A 17,346-nucleotide genomic window follows, 5' to 3' on the forward strand; every position below is an offset into this window, starting at 1 on the left:
ACAGGTTATAAGGACTATCTTGAGCCCTTAGGGGATGGGAGGTACGAGGGAGGAGGAAGGTGGTCAGCTGATGCATGACCTCCCAAAAAGGGGAGGTTTCGCAGTGACCATAAGGGCTGGACTACTGCGATAGCCAATAGAAAGTTCATTGGTGGCACCTAATTGGGTGCCCATTCCTGACCAATGAACAGGCTTGGATTCTGGATACCTGAGTGAACTTTCAGGTTGAAATGGACCAGGGTGGGGATGCTCCAAGGGGACAGTATAGAGAAGAATGGGGGAAATCACTGGGTGGAGGTGTGCTTGAGTTTATCACACTTATCTAAAAAAGTGACAATAGAGGGCCAAATTGTTATCTAAGGTAACACCCGGTTTACACAGAGGAACTTGGCTCTGGCTGAAGATGGTCTTCCTCTTCTTCTGTCCTCTTCTTGGCACCAGTCTTTGTCTTGGGTTCCGCTGGACAAAGACAGTGGTGGTTGGGCTATTAGGCATGCCTAAGGTGGGTAGATTGCCTACAATCACAGGTAATATCTGGCGAGTACGTGAGCCGTTCGCTTAGCTGGAATGGAGTCTGGCCTGGTAGGAAGATGGCTGCGTGTGGTGTTAGCCCTCCACAGTGGATTCCATGGTCGGTGCTTCAAAACCGTTCGCCTGGATAGCTCCTGGCAGCGCAGTCTCCTCCGTTCCACGGCCGAGATGGACATCATACAGAATGGCGGAAAGTCCTCTGTTCTCCTGGAAGACATTCTTGGACCGGTCTTGAGTGCCTTCGTAGCGTTATGGCTGCTAGTACTGCATAAGTCCCTTTCGCCCCTGGATGGGTTCACTCACACTCTCTGGCCAGACGTGTGTGAGCTAGTTCTCCAGGTGCTCTGGCAACCAAGTTGGTGATTCCGATGTTCTGTAAAGGGGATTTTCCTCACAACACTGCATAGTATTGTACCGCTGGGAAGTTTCACCAGAGAAAGAAAATTTGTCTCAGCCTCCTCAGACCTAGCCTAACACCCTAACCACTGTACTACTGATTGCTTTGCTCTAGTTGGCTTCATATCTGGGGGTTTCCCTCTTCTTTCTGAGCTATCTGGGGGTTTCCTTCTTTTTCCTGAGAGCTGCATTATGGATTTCAAACTCCAGGTAGGACGTGGGGATCCCCTGGAATTACAGCTCATCTCCAGACTACAGAGATCAGTTCCCCTGGAGAAAAGGCATACTTTGGAGGGTGGGCTCTGTGGCATTGAACCCCACTGAGGTCCCTGTTCTCCCCAGGCTCCATCTACAAATCTCCAGGAGTTTCTTAATCTGGAATAACCCTACCTCCCTATTCCCTGCCAGTGGCCAGCAGGGACCTGGAAACTAGGTCTTCATAACCCCAGGTCCCAGTGGGGAATCCCGGTTTTACAAGCTTCCCCCGCCCCCTCAGCCATCATGCAGCTCTAGGTCTTGGGCAGGTTTAGAAACCTGCAAACAGGTCTGTTTCAAAATGTGTGTGTGTGTGCCTTTAAAGTTGAGCAGGAAGTACTTCATGGAAAGGGTCAGCAACACAGTCCCTCGGCTTGTTTTGCTTTCATTTCAGAGCAACTCTGTGTGTGTGTGTGTGAGAGAGAGAGAGAGAGAGAGGGGAGGGAGGGACGGAGGGAGCAGCGAACTAGACCCAGTAAGTGTCTGAGTGTGTGAGACAGAGAGGGTTGCCAATCCCCAGATTTGGAGCCCCCCTCAGCTTTAGGGTCATCAGAAAGTGACGGGGGGGGGGGGAGGGAAATGTCTACTGGGCAATTATTCCCTATGGAGACTGCACTTCCTGCAGCCGTGAATTCCATGTGTTAATCACCCTTTGGGTGAAGAAGTACTTCCTTTTATCTGTTCTAACCCGACTGCTCAGCAATTTCATTGTCTCTGAGTTCTTGTATTGTGAGAAAGGGGAAAAAGTACTTCTTTCTCTGCCTTCTCTGTCCCATGCATAATCTTGTAAACCTCTATCATGTCACCTCTCAGTCGATGTTTCTCCAAGCTAAAGAGCCTCAAGCATTTTAACCTTTCTTCATAGGGAAAGTGTTCCAACCCTTTAATTCTGGTTGCCCTTTTCTGCACCAGTGCTATATCTTTTTTGTGGTGTGGTGACCAAAATTGATCCCCTTCCCCCACCTGGGGATTGGCAACCCTAGGTGGGGGGGCACCCAAATTACTTTCAGTTAATTAGAATGCGGGCATGGAGACAACCTTAATTTCCAAGGGTTTCTAAGATGCATTAATTATGCTGCTGCTTTGTGGAAGCAGAGATTAGAACAATGATAATAATGAGGACATCGACGACGAAAATGATGATGTGGGCTGTGGGTATGGAGAAAGATTTGAAGCAGTTGGTCCCAGTGTAAGTGGGAAGAAATGTGCCAGCAGTTTTGGAGAGAAGAGAAAATAGCTCAGGGCTTTTTTTGTAGCAGGAACTCCTTTGTATATTAGGCCACACCCACCTGATGTAGCCAATCCTTCTGGAGCTTACAAGGCTCTTCTTACAGAGGCTACTGTAAGCTCCAGGAGGATTGGCTACATCGGGGATGTGTGGCCTAATACGCAAAGGAGTTCCTGCTACAAAAAAGAAGCCCTGGTGTGATCAAGTTCACCCACGAAACTAGTGGCCTCTTTATGGAAATTGTGAGTGGGACCACATTCAGCCTTTCAGTTTGTGGGGAGGCGTGTTTGCAACACATGGAGTGCGTTATGGAAATCTTTTGAGACTTTTGGAAATGAATATTTAGGCTGGAGCGGAACCTGGTATATATTTTCGCGTTGTTTCACATGAATGGCAATTTTGTATTTACTGTTTTGAGCTTGAGTGTGAACATATATTATAGTTGTATCAATTGCCTGTAACGTTAATATTTAAAAAGGAAACCAACTGTGTTGTAGTATAAACAAAATATGAACAGTGTTGAACATTTTCAGAGTTGTTGGATTACATCGGGGTGGCCAAACTGCGGCTCGGGAGACACATGTGGCTCTTTTACATAGTATGTGGCTCTCAAAGCCCCCACTGCGGCTGACCCATTGGCTGACTTGGAGAAAGGAGCATTTGTCTCTTTAAATCACTTCTCCAAGCCAAGCCAGCCAGTAGTTTGGGAATGCATTTAAAGTTAAAGTTGCTTTCTTTCCACCTCTCACCATCTATTTGTCTTCCTTCCTTCCTTCCTTCCTTCCTTCCTTCCTTCCTTCCTTCCTTCCTTCCTTCCTTCCTTCCTTCCTTCCTTCCTTCCTTCCTTCCTTCCTTCCTTCCTTCCTTCCTTCCTTCCTTCCTTCCTTCCTTCCTTCCTTCCTCTTGTGGCTCTCAAATATCTGACTTTCATGACTTGTGGCTCTCAAACATCTGATGTTTATTGTATGTGTGGGTCTTATGTTAAGCAGGTTTGGCCACCCCTGGGTTACATTATTAAGCATAGTTTTTGTTCTTTTGCCTCACAAAAGGCTGTTGTTCACTTTTCCATTTTAGAGCAATCGTTGCCTTTGCTGCATAAAGCAAAAATGCTATCTGGCAGCTATCACACGACTAATATCAAAACGCTGAGGTCAGTCCCGCTTTTGCAAAGGAAACAGCAGACAGCCAGTCCTCCGTCACGCATGCGCACCCTCCTTTGCCCTTTCCCTTAACCACTCTTCATCGGCTTCACCCCCTCAACAGGACTTGGCCAATGGAGACGAGGTTTGCTCGACGGCGGCCCGAAACGTGGACGGCCCATCCAATGAAAAGAGGCGATGAGCCCATTATTGTGAAGCCATCGCGAGACCTGAGCTGCTGGAAGGGAGGAGAAGGAAAAGCGCAGGGTTGGCGATGGGCTCCGGGCTGCGGGTCTGAACGGAGTTGGGCGGCTGCTGCGGGCTTCCTCTTTTCTTTCCCCCTCGACATGAACTCGCTGGAGCAGGCGGAAGGTCAGTTGCGGGGGTCTCCCTGGGAGGAGAGGGGTGGTGAGTGGTGCCATCTTATGAAAAGGGGCCTTTGCCCGGCTCTCTTCCTTCCCCCAAGAGTTTCTGTCTTTCCAGGGGTGGCCAAACTTGCTTAACGTAAGAGCCACATAGAATAAACGTCAGATGTTTGAGAGTCTCAAGACATGAATAACATGCTTTGAGAGTTGCAAGGAAGGAAGGCAAGTAGATGGGGGGGGGGGGGGAGAGGTAGAAAGAAAGCAAATGCACTTTCCAAGCTACCAATGACTTGCTTGGAGAAGTGATTTAAAGAGACAAAATACCATCTCCAAACTGGCCAACAGGGTAGTGGGGGCTTGGAGAGCAACATAATATGTGCGAAAGAGCCACACGTGGCTCCTGAGCCGCAGTTTGGCCACCCTTGCTCTATTCAGTCTGTCCTAAAATATATAACATTATTGCTACGTTGGTATGTTTTTAAACGGAAATTCATGCCTTGAATAAAAGTTTGTTGGTCTTAAAGGTGCCCCAGGATTAGGGTTGCCAGGTCTGGGTTGGAAAATACTTGGAGACTTTGGGGGTGGATCCGGGAGAAGGCAGGGTTTGCGGAGAGGAGGGGTCTCCACATGGTACAATGCCCTAGAGTCCACTCTTCCAAGCAGCCCTTTTCTCCAGGGGAGCTGATCTCTGTCAGCTGGAGATCAGTGGTAAAAGCGGGAGATCTCAAGGCCCCACCTGGAAGCTGGCAACCCTACACCTGGGCTGAAATTTTGTTCTGCTGCTTCAGATCGTCACGGCTGCTTACCTGAAATTATTGTTATACCTTTATTTTCCACCTTTCTTCCTCTTGGCAGGTTTGCACATTTACCTATTCCTTTGTTCACTCATCCGGAAAAATTTTTTTACGCATACAACTATGCCTTATCCAAATAAGGCTCAAGAATACAAAGCATAAATTAAATCAGGACAGGCATAATTAGGTTTCTCTTTTCTCTGTTTCAGACCTCAAGGCTTTTGAAAGGAGGCTCACGGAATACATAGCTTGTTTGCAACCGGCCACAGGGCGCTGGAGAAGTAAGTCCACTGGGGGTAGAAATGAGTATTAATGCTTGGCTCAAATTGTAATAGTATATTTTCTAAGAGCTTGTTTTGTTTGGTTGGTTCAATTGCACTGTGTTGTTACATTGGGGAAGAGAACAAAGCAGGAGTCAAGTAGCACTTTTAAGACCAACAAACATTTATTCAGAACGAAAGCTTACATTCTGAATAAAAGTTTGTTGGTCTTAAAAGTGATACTTGACTCCTGCTTTGTTCTACTGCTTCAGACCAACATGGCTGCCCACCTGGATCTATCTATTGGGGAAGAGAGAAAGAGACCATGCCGTGAACATATCAGCAAGACTGTTCAGTAATTTACAGGTGCCCTTTCTAGTACATGTGTTGCTCAACATTATATATTTGCTCAAACAAGAAAATAAAATACGGAGTCAGACTGCTAGTCAGGTCTGCCGAACTATTCTAGGATTCTGAAAAAACAGAGTAGCTATGTTAGTATGTTATAGCAAAATAAAACCAAAGTCCAATGGTACTTTAAATCCAAAACCAATTTTTGGTAAGTCTTTAATCAGCACGTGTTGACTACACTACACTAGATATCATGAAGATACTTGGATAAGCAGCCAGTACAGCAGAAGGGATTATTCTAATGTAACACTGCTATGTCTAGTTGTGAAAGACAAGTGTTTACAGAAGAAGTAACCAGTGCCTCAAAAATGCATCTCTTGAGCTCAGAAATCTGCAGCTGTTCTAAGAAAACTGGTTGGCCTAATCCAAGATAGCTAGTCTTCAGTTCTCCTGTGCCTGGTAGAAGTGGCAATGAGTGTGCAAAAAGATGCCTGTTTGTTTTTGCACTGATTTCAGTTGGATTTCACCACACCAACTTTTTTTGGCTATAATGTCCTTTGTAACTAATTAAAGCTGACTCCTTTTTATTTATTGATTTATATTGTCCCAAATTTCTCACTGAGACTCAAGGTGGATTTCATAGGTCAATGCAATCAGTAAGATGAGACATCTGATAAACAATACAATTGGACTAGGACAGGGGTGGCCAAACTGTGACTTGGGAACCATATATGGCACTTTCACACACATTGTGTGGCTCTTCAAGCCCCCACTGGCCTGTTGGCTGGCTTGGAGAAGGCATTTGTCTCCTTAAATCATTAAAGAATGCATTTAAAGTTTAAGTTGCTCCTTCCTTCCTTTCTCCCTCCCTCCCTCAAAAATCTGATGTTTATTCTGTGTGGCTCTTACATTAAGCAAGTTTGGCCACCCCTGGGCTAGGAGAACAGAAATTTGAAACGATACAAAAAGTAGTAAATGTTGTAAGTCTAACAATGAATTATTGATTGCTCTTATGAAAATGTATTTTAATGTTTTCACTGTTTGTTAGTTATTCTTATAGTGGTATCTGTATGCACAGCAACTGGTGCTTGGAACTGGCTGATAGATCCAGAAACACAGAAGGTGGGTAATACCTTTCCATCAAGTTCAAACCGTGTGAGGTTCCTATTGCATTTCTTTGAATTTGCTATAAACACAATGTTTGGTATTTGCTAACAAGTGTAATTTAACACAAAGTTATTCTATCCAGAGCCCATTGAAATCAGAGTAACTCTGCATGAGAATAATCTTAGCAGAGTGAAATAACTTTGGTAGAGTGAAGTTGGTGTTGAATATAAGCATCAGAAACCAGCAGCGATTGTTTGTGTTTTTCTGGATTTTTTGGGGGGGAAAATATAGTGTTTTAACTATAGACTGTTCATTTAAACCAGGGGGAATTTTAATAAAACAATCATTTGGTTCTCTCCTAGGTATCATTTTTCACATCGCTGTGGAATCACCCGTTCTTCACAATTAGCTGTATTACCCTTATAGGGTTATTTTTTGCTGGAATACATAAAAGAGTGGTGGCGCCCTCAATGTATCCTTTTCACAGTTCTTCCAGGGTGAAAAAGCAAGATGCCTGCCATACAGTAACTGTCATTTATTTACTTGGCTTTATTTTTTTTTTGTTTTTTTAACTACTGTTCCTTCTGGGAACATAAAGTAAAAGCACAAACATGTCTTATTGAAGGGACTCTTACTACTTGGCACAGTTTGAGTGTCACAATGTTGTTGAACTCTATTCCTGGCACTCTGTACCATAGAGTTGGGACTGCATCCCCCGCTCCTAGCCCAACAACTTTGATCTCTTCCTTAGAGCTCTTGACCAAGGTGTTGGAGCATCTGTACAGAGGAGTGGAAAAGTAAACAGTAGGGGGAGGGGAATGCTCCCGGCTCTGGAATAACTCCTGCAGAAGTCACTAGCAGAGTTTGCTGTGGTCACATGAATGCAAGCAATGCATCGTTTAAGTCTTGATTTAATTCTTAAGTGTAGAGACTGGGGTATTTCCTTGACGGATTGTGTGCAGAATTGCTGCTCGATGTCGGACGGTCCTGGCAGAGTACAACATGTCTTGTGATGATGTAGGTGGCTCTCACTTTATTTGTGAGTTTTAGAAATTGGGGCAGAGTGGGGTCTTTGGCCTGTGTGTTGAACCATTCTCTGCGACTGTAACCTCCCACTGTCTTTGACCTTCATTTTGCCATTTTGTGTTGCACGACGCATGCTCCTGGTGTCTCCCTCTTATCAGAGAACAGGGGTCTGGGCTGCTTCATTCTAGTTGGGAAGGAAAGCTTTGAGAGTATCCAGTGAATAAGGCAGTGAAGTTTTTTGCCCTTGTTTAAGGGTCTCACTTCTGGGAGTGGTATCATCCCTCTAAAACAGGGGTGGCCAAACTTGCTAAACATAAGAGCCATGTAGAATAAATGTCAGTTGTTTGAGAGCCACAAGACGTGAACATCAGATGTGTGAGAGCACGAAGGAAGAAGAAAATGATGATGATATTGGATTTATATCCCGCCCTCCACTCCGAATCTCAGAGCAGCTCACAATCTCCTTTATCTTCCTCCCCCCACAACAGATTTTAATCTGCACAGTCAATCAGATCTCCTCTGGGAAATCAGAAACCTCACTGGACAGGAGGTCGTTTGGCCCCACCCACTTTCTGAAAACACTTGACAGGTACCTTTGGGCATCCCGTTGGGGACCCCTGCTCTTAAGCTATTAGGAACTTTTGAAAGAGCCTCTTGCCAGGGCTTTTCTTACCTGGAAAAAGAGGCGCCAGAACTCTCAAGAGGGAATTGAAGGAGGAACACACAGGTGCCCCTCATGAACTTTTAAACTTTTTTTTTTAGAATTTTGTTTCCACTGAGAGGTTCCCTCAGGAAAAAAAGCCCTGCCTCTTGTACTACATGAAATGTTAAAAGCTTTATGAAATAACTGAATGGAGGTGGATCTGGTACCAAGATTTTAAGCCATGGGTGGCCAAACTGCAGCTTGTGAGCCACATGTGGCTCTTTCATACATCTCGTGTGGCTCTTGAAGCCCCCACCATCCTATCAGCCAGCTTGGAAAAGGCATTTGTCTCTTTAAATCACTTCTCCAATCCAAGCCAGTTGGCAGCTTGGAGAATGTATTTAAAAAGTAGCTTTCCTTCCTTCCTTCGACATAGTGGCGGAGCATCTGTTCTGCATGCAGAAGGTCATGGATTCAATTCCCAAAATCTCTGTGTAAAAAGATCTGGTAGCCATTGAGGGGAAATACCTTCCCGAGCCCTCAGAAAACTCTGCTGCTACTTAGAGTAGACCTTGAAAGACCAGCCATCCAGAAAAGGCAACTTCATGTGTTTATGCTTAACCTGGACTGGTCAACACCCATTTTGGTCGAACTTCTCTTATCTAAATGCGCCAGGTTTGTTATCCTGAGGGCTGAGAAATAGGGGTTACCGTGTCAATATATGAAAAAAGAAGAAAGCAGTGATTATACTTATTGCCTATCTGTTAGATCTGAATGACAACCATCCAGTTTGCAGAAGACCAACATGATACGAGATTGACGGCCTCCCCCTGTGGTTGATGACTGAGTCGACTGTACCGGGGGCGGGGGGGGGCGGTATCATTTCTTAGTTGCAATTTGGTGTTTTAACATGGGATTGCCGTTAGTGGTTAAAACAGTATAGGTTGCTCAAGCAGTGGAACTGAGCCTGCTGGAGTTGGTGTGAAGTCCGATTCTTTCATTTTCCTCCCCAGACTGGAAAGCTAATACTGAAACCCCGCCTTCATGTCCAGTAGCCTCCCGTCTTCCTTTGAGTCTGTCATCAAAGGAAAAAAAGAAAGCAAGAGACTTTTTCATCACTGCCATGAAGCCAAACGGGGCTGCGTGGCACTCGGTTGCATCTGAACTGTTGACTGCAGAAGCGCACAGCAGTTGGTATATTTATTCACAGTCTCTGTCTTTTCTTGCGTCGCCTGTGCTTTCAATAATCCTCACCCCACGCCCCTTGCAGTATTAATATTCCTGTTTGGAGGGTTTCATCTTCAGCGATGCTGCTGGCAAAGCAGTTCCCCCGTGCGGGAAAATGGAATTCACTTGTTTTTATAGATGTGCAAAGCGCTGTAAACGGAACATGAATGCCAACGTTAAGGGTGGCAGCAAAAGGAATTAGCGCGATGCGGATTTGTTCTCAAGACCCAGTATTTAAAGAAAATGCTGCACTTGCCAGCATTCATGACAGCTGCCTTTTGCACACATTGCTCCCCCGTCAAAGAATTCATCTCTTCTCTCAGTGGTAAATTGCTCTTATTTTTACACCTACCTTGGTTAACTTTGGTCACAGAAGATACAGCACTTCAGTTTACCTGCACTGGTATTTTCAGCAAATTCAATATGTCTTTTTTAAAAAATTAGTTTTGTTTTTAAAAACCTCTGTAGTTGTGCTGCTTTGTGCGGTGTGTGAGAGCGATGTGTTGTATGTAAAATTTGTACTGTGACAGCTTTGGTCATGGCACTGGTATTGCTTAACTTCAGATTTCAACTACTTGATAAAAAGTGCCACAGATGTTTGAAGACAGAGCTGTTCAGGTAATCCTTTGGCCTCAGAACAGTCCGTTTACCTGTGACTAGCTGATCCAGAAGACCCAGTGGGTCTTCTTGCCAGCTGCTGATCTTGCATTGTTTTTCCTTTTCCTCTCAGTTTCGGAGCTAGTTGTAACTACCTTCACATCCATGCTGCGTTCTTATCAAAACTCAGCATCAAACCGTGCTTTTGCAAACAGAAGGGATGGAATTCTAGCAGGAGCTCCTTTGCATATTAGGCCACACACCCTGATGTACCCAATCTCCAAGAGTTTACAAGACTCTTTTTTGTAAGCTCTTGGAGGATTGGCTACATCAGGGGGGGTATGGTCTAAAATGCAAAGGAGCTTCTGCTAGAATTCCACCCCTGCTTCTAAGCTCTGGTTTGGCACTAACTGCATTCAGTGAAGGTATGGGTGGTGATGCTAACCATGGTTGGCTCTGAAAACTGAAAAAAGGGGCAGGGGGAGCAAATACCCAGATGAACCATAGAGAACTCATTGTGTTTGCAGCCGAGCCTATGACATGGTTTCCTCGTGGGCCTCTCCTTTTCTACCTCGGCACGGAACTTGGTCATTTGAATGTTCCGTGGTTGCTTTTTCGGCAAGCTTTGAAAGTCAAGCTTGCCGAAGAGTTGGCAGCACAATCCTTCCATCAGTGACTTCCAACTAGGGCTTTTTTTTTGTAGCAGGAACTCCTTTGCATATTAGGCCACACATCCCTGATGTAGCCAATCCTCCCAAGAGCTTGCAGGGCTCTTAGCACAGGGCCTACTGTGAGTTCCAGGAGGATTGGCTACAACAGGGGTGTGTGGCCTAATATGCAAAGGAGTTCCTGCTACAAAAAAAAAGCCCTGCTTCAGATGTTAAGATCACTAGGATGCGGATAAAAGAAATCACTTTGTCTGGCCACCTCAGCAATCTGAACCAGTCTTATTAAAAAAAGTGTTAAGAGACGTGGCTTGTTACAAGCAGTATATTTTGAAACCAGATGTGATGTAATTATGAACCCCTCCCTATGCTTTTTCGATCTTCCCCTCATTTCAAGCTAATTTTTATAGAGCATAAAATTTTAAGAGCACATAGCAGCCTGCATAGGAACGTTGTACTGCAAGGAAGACTTCACGGCGGCGAACATGAAACCGAAAATGATGCTGGTGTCAACGCTACGTCACTGCAGCAATAAGACGGTGCTCTCAAAGTCTCCTACATGCGCTCTTATAGTTTTTTGTTTTGCTTTTAAATAGATGGAATTTTTTTTGTAGGGAATGTGTATAAAAAAATAAATAACTTTATTTATAACGATACTCAGTTTTCCAAAATGCAAGTAAATGTATGCAAATGTTGGGTTTTAATTACAGAGTCAGAGCACCCAGTAATGTTTCCCAAGTTACCCAAGAGCCAGTTTGGTGTAGTAGTTAAGTGTGCGGACTTTTACCTCGGAGAACCGGGGTTGATTCCCCACTCCTCCACTTGCAGCTGCTGGAATGGCCTTGGGTCAGCCATAGCTATCGCAGGAGTTGTCCTTGAAAGGGCAGCTGCTATAAGAGCCCTCTCAGCCCCACCCACCTCACAGGGTTCTGTTGTGGAGGGAGAAGATATAGGAAATTGTAAGCCTCTCTGATTCAGAGAGAAGGGTGGGGTATAAATCTGCAGTCATCTTCTTAACATTGGGCTGGGATTGTTCTGGTAATTGCAGAATATCCACAGAGTCTGGTGCAAGAAAGTTATGAAGAATTCATGTTCCAGGCATTTTAAACTGTGGGACTCTGCTTCTAGTTTAGATGACTGCGAGAATAAATAGCCTGATTCAATGGACTGTGTGGCTGTTGAATGAAAGCTTGGGATTTTATTACTGCATTAGATTATCATTACGTCTTTGTGGCTGAAGTTACCTTTGACAGCTTCACCTGGTTCAGAATACGTAGCCAAACCATTGCCTGGGCTTTGCCAGTGCAAACAGATCTACAGACCTTTTCAGAGGCTTCCAGTCTGGTTTTCCAGCTGCAATTCAAAAGAAGAAGACTGCAGATTTATACCCCACCCTTCTCTCCGAATAAGAGACTCAGAGTGGCTTAAAATCTCCTATATCTTCTCCCCCACACAACAGACACCCTGTGAGGTGGGTGGGGCTGAGAGAGCTCTCACAGCAGCTGCCCTTTCAACGACAACCTCTGCCAGACCTATGGCTGACCTATGGCCATTCTAGCAGCTGTAAGTGGAGAAGTGGGGAATCAAACCCAGTTCTCCCAGGTAAGAGTCTGCGTACTTAACCACTACACCAAACTGGCTCTCTGGTCTCTGGCGCGCTGGTCTTGGTCTAGGTCTAAAAAGACTTTAAATGGCTTGGGACCATGTTACCTGAAGAACTGCTTGCTCCCTATGAACCTGACTCATGTCTGCAATCATCGTTTCCCAGAGCCCCCTATCTGCTGTTACTAGCAACAGGGCCTTCTCGGGGGTGGCACAATGTTTGTGGGATAACCTCCCCAGTGATTTTCAGATGATGCCAAGCCTCTTTTCCATGGTAGAATATTATGCTCCCAGGATTGTATTTATTTCCTTCATTTATATATTCCACTTTTCTCCTTGATGGAGACCCAAATCTGCTTATGTCATTTTCTGGTCTTCCATTGTATCCTCACAACAACTCTGTGAAGGTAGGCTAGGCCCTGGAGCAGGGGTGTCAAACATGCGGCCTGGGGGCCGAATCAGGCCCCTGGAGGGCTCCTATCAGACCCCCAAGCAACTGGCTCTTGTCTGCTTCCTTTTCCCTCTCTCTTGCTTCCTTCTGCATCTTAGCTTGCTTTGCCAGGCTCTCTCAATTGCACAGCAGAGTTACTGAGCCAAGCATCTCTTCCTTCTATTGGCTGCAGCTCCCCCCCTCCTCATCCTCTGAAGAAGGAAGGAAACAGCCAGAGCTTCCTCTGCCCAGTTCCCTGTATCCCATGAGAGAGGTACAAAGAAAGCACCTTTAAGATCAACAAGTGCTTATGTTTTAAGGGTTTTTTAAAAAAAAAACTTTACTTGTGTTTGTCTGTGTCCTGTAAAAGTTTATCTCTGCTACTATGTAATCTCAAATAGGTACATGTCATAGCCCAGCCTGGCCCAACAAGGTCTCATTTATGTCAGATCCATCCCTCATAACAAATGAGTTCGACACCCCTGCCCTGAAGTGTGTGATTGGCCCAAGGTCGCCCAGCGAGCTTCCATGGCGGACTGGGAATTGACATGTGGATCTTTCAGATCCTAGTTTCAACACTCTAGCCATTACACTGCTCTGGCTGTTTTCAGCTATTTGGTTTCGATGCTTCTGAACAATTTTTAATTAGTCCTTTGATACGTGAATTATGTTAAGGCACTTTTACACTGGTCTGTTCTGGTATTTTTGTATTTTATATGTGAGTGTGCGCATGCCCGGTTAAACCCTGTGGAGGCCCCTAGGCAGTCAAAATCTTGGGGGGGCCCCACACAAATTATCTCAGAGTCGGAACCCTGCAGGCCCCTTCTCAAAAACCCCTTTGACAAAGCTGGGGGGAGAGGCAGAGAGAGGCAAACTTCATGATGACACCAGCAGCAGCCACAATAGGCAAGTCGGGCAAAGAAAGGCTCAGCTGCTGACTGCACATACAGGCTGGGAGAGCTGCAAGCAGGGGGGAAACCGGAGGGGGGGAGGAGTTGGCTTGGGGGCCCATAGGGCAGTGCCTACTTGGCCTAATTGTTAATCCAATTCAATTTATTGCATTAGCACATATTGCCATAGCATCAAACAACCAGATTCAGCAATAAAACAAAAGAAACAAGAAGAGAGAAAAACAGAATACCTCGTGCCTTAATACAATAAGATACAATAAAACTCAGTTTTAAAAACCAGATATAAAATTTAAAACATCAGAAAAAATTTAACCGGTACCACACTAGAAAGCTATAATTGTGAATCTGGCCCTGGTGCACCTGGAAATCACACCGACGTTTGGTGACTGATCCATACTGGAAGCACAGAGGATGGTCAGAGAGGTGGCTGAATGAAGTCTGTCCCCACCTCCCACCTCTGGTATTCCAAGGAGGTCTCCCATCCAAGTACTTCCTGGAGTTGACCAGCTTAGCTTCTGAGCTCTGACAATATCTGGCTTGTTTTTTTAATGCTGTTCTTTAAGATTCTTTGTCCGTGGCATTTCTGACTGGAAGCGGAAGAAACATTTTTAGAAGAAATAATATAGTCTCAAAGTCAGCTTCCTTCTTTAACTGCAAGTAAGACCCCAGCTCAAGTTAGTATGTTATTGGACGGCCCACCCAGTGCATAAAAGCATGACCCTTCTGGATCAAGAGATGTCTTTTTTCCTATGCAGTTGCAACACCTACATTGCAGTGTACTTACCAGTATAAGATTTGACATCCACTATGGTGTAATGATCAGAGTCCCAGGTTCAAATCCCTGCTCACCATGAAAATCACGGGGTGACCTGCCTCACAACCACCCTGTGACATGGAGGAGTGGAGAGCCACGTTTGCCTCCCTTGAGTTTGTTGCAGGAGAAACAAGATTAAAAGTGTACTGAATGAAACACATGCATTCTGAAGGTCTGTAGAATCTTTAAGGATTTTCAAACACGCAAGACTCGTGCTTTGCAAAGTTTACAGCGGTCACTACAAATCTTAAAATATGTCCCTTGCCTCATCTCTGTAATATTGTCGATAAAGCATCATCTCTCGAACCTTGAGTGGATAAAATGCAAAAATGTTGTGTAGTTGTGTCTAGCGTTCCCTCTAGGCTGAGTTAATGTGAGCTAGCTCACAGTTTTTTAGCGTCCAGTTCACACATTTTTGTCTTAGCTCAGGAAAATAGCCCCAGGACAAACGAATGTACGCAGTAACTCACAAGTTTAATGTCAGTAGCTCACGAAGTAGAATCTTTGCTCACAAGACTCCACAGCTTAGAGGGAAAATTGGTTGTGTTACGTTAAGTGCTTGGATCCTGAAGTTCAGTGCCCGTTGGATGAGTGGCAATAGTAGGATCAGGCGCGTAATTGGCCCCAGGAACTAGTCTCGGCATGTCTCCTTAGCTGGTAAGAAACGCCGCCCTCTCCAGTGAAATCACCAGCCACTTCTTCCTTGGGTCTTTGCTGTAGCCATACAGTTTGGACTTGGAAACCACCAACACAATAGGAAACTTCATCTCTGGAGCTATGTTGGGATGGGAAAAGAGATGTTATCAAGAAATACAACGTTGGGAGATTTCAAATATTTCAGCTTTTCTACAAAACCAAGAGATTTCCTGATAATTCATCCATCTTTATGGGACTGGCAACGGTTGCTCACGTGGACGTTAACCTGGTATAAAACTTTTTGATTCTTTAGAATGGCTAAAAATTTGTGTTGGTGTTGATATTATTATGGAAGTAGAAATTAAAGACAGGAGAGGGAAATGTAGCACAGACTTCTTGCCTTACTGAGCGCAAAAAAAAGATGTTACTGGTAGCAGATAACAAATATGGCCGTTTTAGAGCAGTATGGGGGAGAAAGAAAGCGTGGCTTGCCGCAGTCGATATGGTTATTGGGGTTCCAGTGGTTTTAAAAGGGTAAAGGTAGTCTCCTGTGCAAGCACCAATAGTTTCCGACTCTGGGATGATGTCGCATCATTCCAATGGGTTTTTTTTGTTGTTGTTGTTCAGTCACTTTAGGAGACAGCTAATTTGTTAATTTTTAAAGAGGCAAATGTTATAGTCCAGGAGTGGCCAAACTGTGGCTCGGGAGCTACATGTGGCTCTTTCACACACATTGTGTGGCTCTTGGAACCTCTACTGTCCCGCTGGCCAGCTTGGAGAAGGCATTTGTCTCTTTAAATCACTCTTCCAAAGCAAGTCGGGTGGCAGCTTAGAAAATGCCTTTAAAACTGCTTTCTTTCCACCTCTCCCTCCCCCCCCCCCTCTGTTTGCCTTCCTTCCTTGTCTTGTGGCTCTCAAGCAGCTGATGTTTCTTTTATGTGGCTCTGACATTAAGCAAGTTTATCCACCCCTCTTATAGTCTTTCAGGAAAATTGCTTTCTCTTAGATCTCAAATTTACCTCACCTCCCTGTATACAATTTTAAGAACTTTGAATCAGTTCATTGAAAATAGATCTTGGCATGGTTATCAGAAATAAAAATCAAACAGGATTTCATAATCCACCAAAATATTAATTCCATTAATCTTGTATGTTCAGAAAGAGCTCCAGATTGTCACAGAAGAGCATCACTAGCATTCCAGCCCCATTGCCGTTAAACTTATAAAGTGCCAATTGTGTATCGTTCTTACAATCTGCTTTTGCCAATGCAGCGTGGTGTTAACTTTGGAGTAAAGAAGCACATTAGTGAACTTTTTTTGTTGTTGTTTTTTAGCCCAGTGGCACCTTTAAGCCCAACAAAGTTTTATTCAAGGTATGAGCTTTGGTGTGCAGGCACACTTCCTCAGAAACACCGAAATGGAAGGTAACAGGCCAAACACAGAAGCAGAGAGGCCGACCAGCAAATCAGCATGCAACGCCATGAAGACGTTTTCAGATATGCGAAGACAACACGGGAATAACAAGCTACCTTTGGTGAAAATCTTCCATTGAACTCAATGGGGTTTATTGCTGTGTAAACATGGATGAAACGGCCTGCAATGTTACGAATCCAAACAGAGAGCAACCCCTATATGAACATATGAAGCTGCCTTATATTGAATCAGACCCTCGGTCCATCAAAGTCAGTACTGTCTTCTCAGACTGGCAGCGGCTCTCCAGGGTCTCAAGCTGAGGTCTTTCACACCTATTGAACCTGAGACCTTCTGCTTACCAAGCAGATGCTCTACCACTGAGCCACCGTCCCTGTAGCGCGGCTGGCCAACCAAACTGTGGCTCTTTCAGACATATTGCATGGCTCTAGAAGTCCCCACTGCCCTGTTGGTCAGCTTGGAGAGGGCATTTGTTTCTTTTAAATCGCGTCTCCAAGCCAAGCCAGCCAGCAGCATGGAGAATGCATTGAAAGTATCTATCCTCTATCCAATTCTATCCTCTTCCTTCCTTCCTTCCTTCCCTCAAACATCTGATGTTTATTCTATCACCCCTGCCCTATAGAAGGGAATGGGTTTCCACTTCCAAGTAAGGATGCTGCATCGAATTGCACTATGTGGTTCACCTGGGACGAACCACCCCCCCCCCCCGCTCCCCCAACTCAATGAAATTGGCTTCCGAACGAGCACGCAAAGGATTGCAACTACTCGCAGGTTTGCAAAGGATTGGAATTCTCCGCAGACTTGCTCGGGAGCAACGCAGCTCCCTACTCGCCCGGGGGATGCCTTGGATCGGACAGCGGGCCTGCCCGGCCTTCCTGCTTCCTGGCCAGCCTCCTCCGGGGCGGACTCTCAGAGCTCCCTCGGCTTGCAGCGCCTGCGC

General features: G+C 45.2%; 1 protein-coding gene across 2 annotated transcripts; it reads left to right on the plus strand.

The window, feature by feature from the left end:
• The first annotated feature begins 3,768 nt into the window (after positions 1–3,768).
• On the plus strand, positions 3,769–11,240 carry CNEP1R1 (CTD nuclear envelope phosphatase 1 regulatory subunit 1). 2 transcript variants are annotated; one of them, XR_009556176.1, is made up of 7 exons: positions 3,769–3,921; positions 4,918–4,989; positions 6,368–6,441; positions 6,789–6,898; positions 7,389–7,443; positions 9,109–10,118; positions 10,279–11,240. XR_009556176.1 is itself a non-coding variant. In XM_060253651.1 (6 exons), exons 1-6 carry the CDS (start codon positions 3,897–3,899, stop codon positions 9,148–9,150), a joined length of 378 nt encoding a protein of 125 aa, XP_060109634.1. In that variant the 5' UTR covers positions 3,769–3,896; the 3' UTR covers positions 9,151–11,240. The 2 variants fall into 2 exon arrangements, 1 of the variants encoding a protein (XP_060109634.1); XM_060253651.1 differs by having other exon boundaries at positions 9,109–11,240.
• The last annotated feature ends 6,106 nt before the right edge of the window (positions 11,241–17,346 follow it).

This window comes from Heteronotia binoei, chromosome 14, assembly GCF_032191835.1.
Source record: "Heteronotia binoei isolate CCM8104 ecotype False Entrance Well chromosome 14, APGP_CSIRO_Hbin_v1, whole genome shotgun sequence".
Taxonomy (NCBI): domain Eukaryota; kingdom Metazoa; phylum Chordata; class Lepidosauria; order Squamata; family Gekkonidae; genus Heteronotia; species Heteronotia binoei.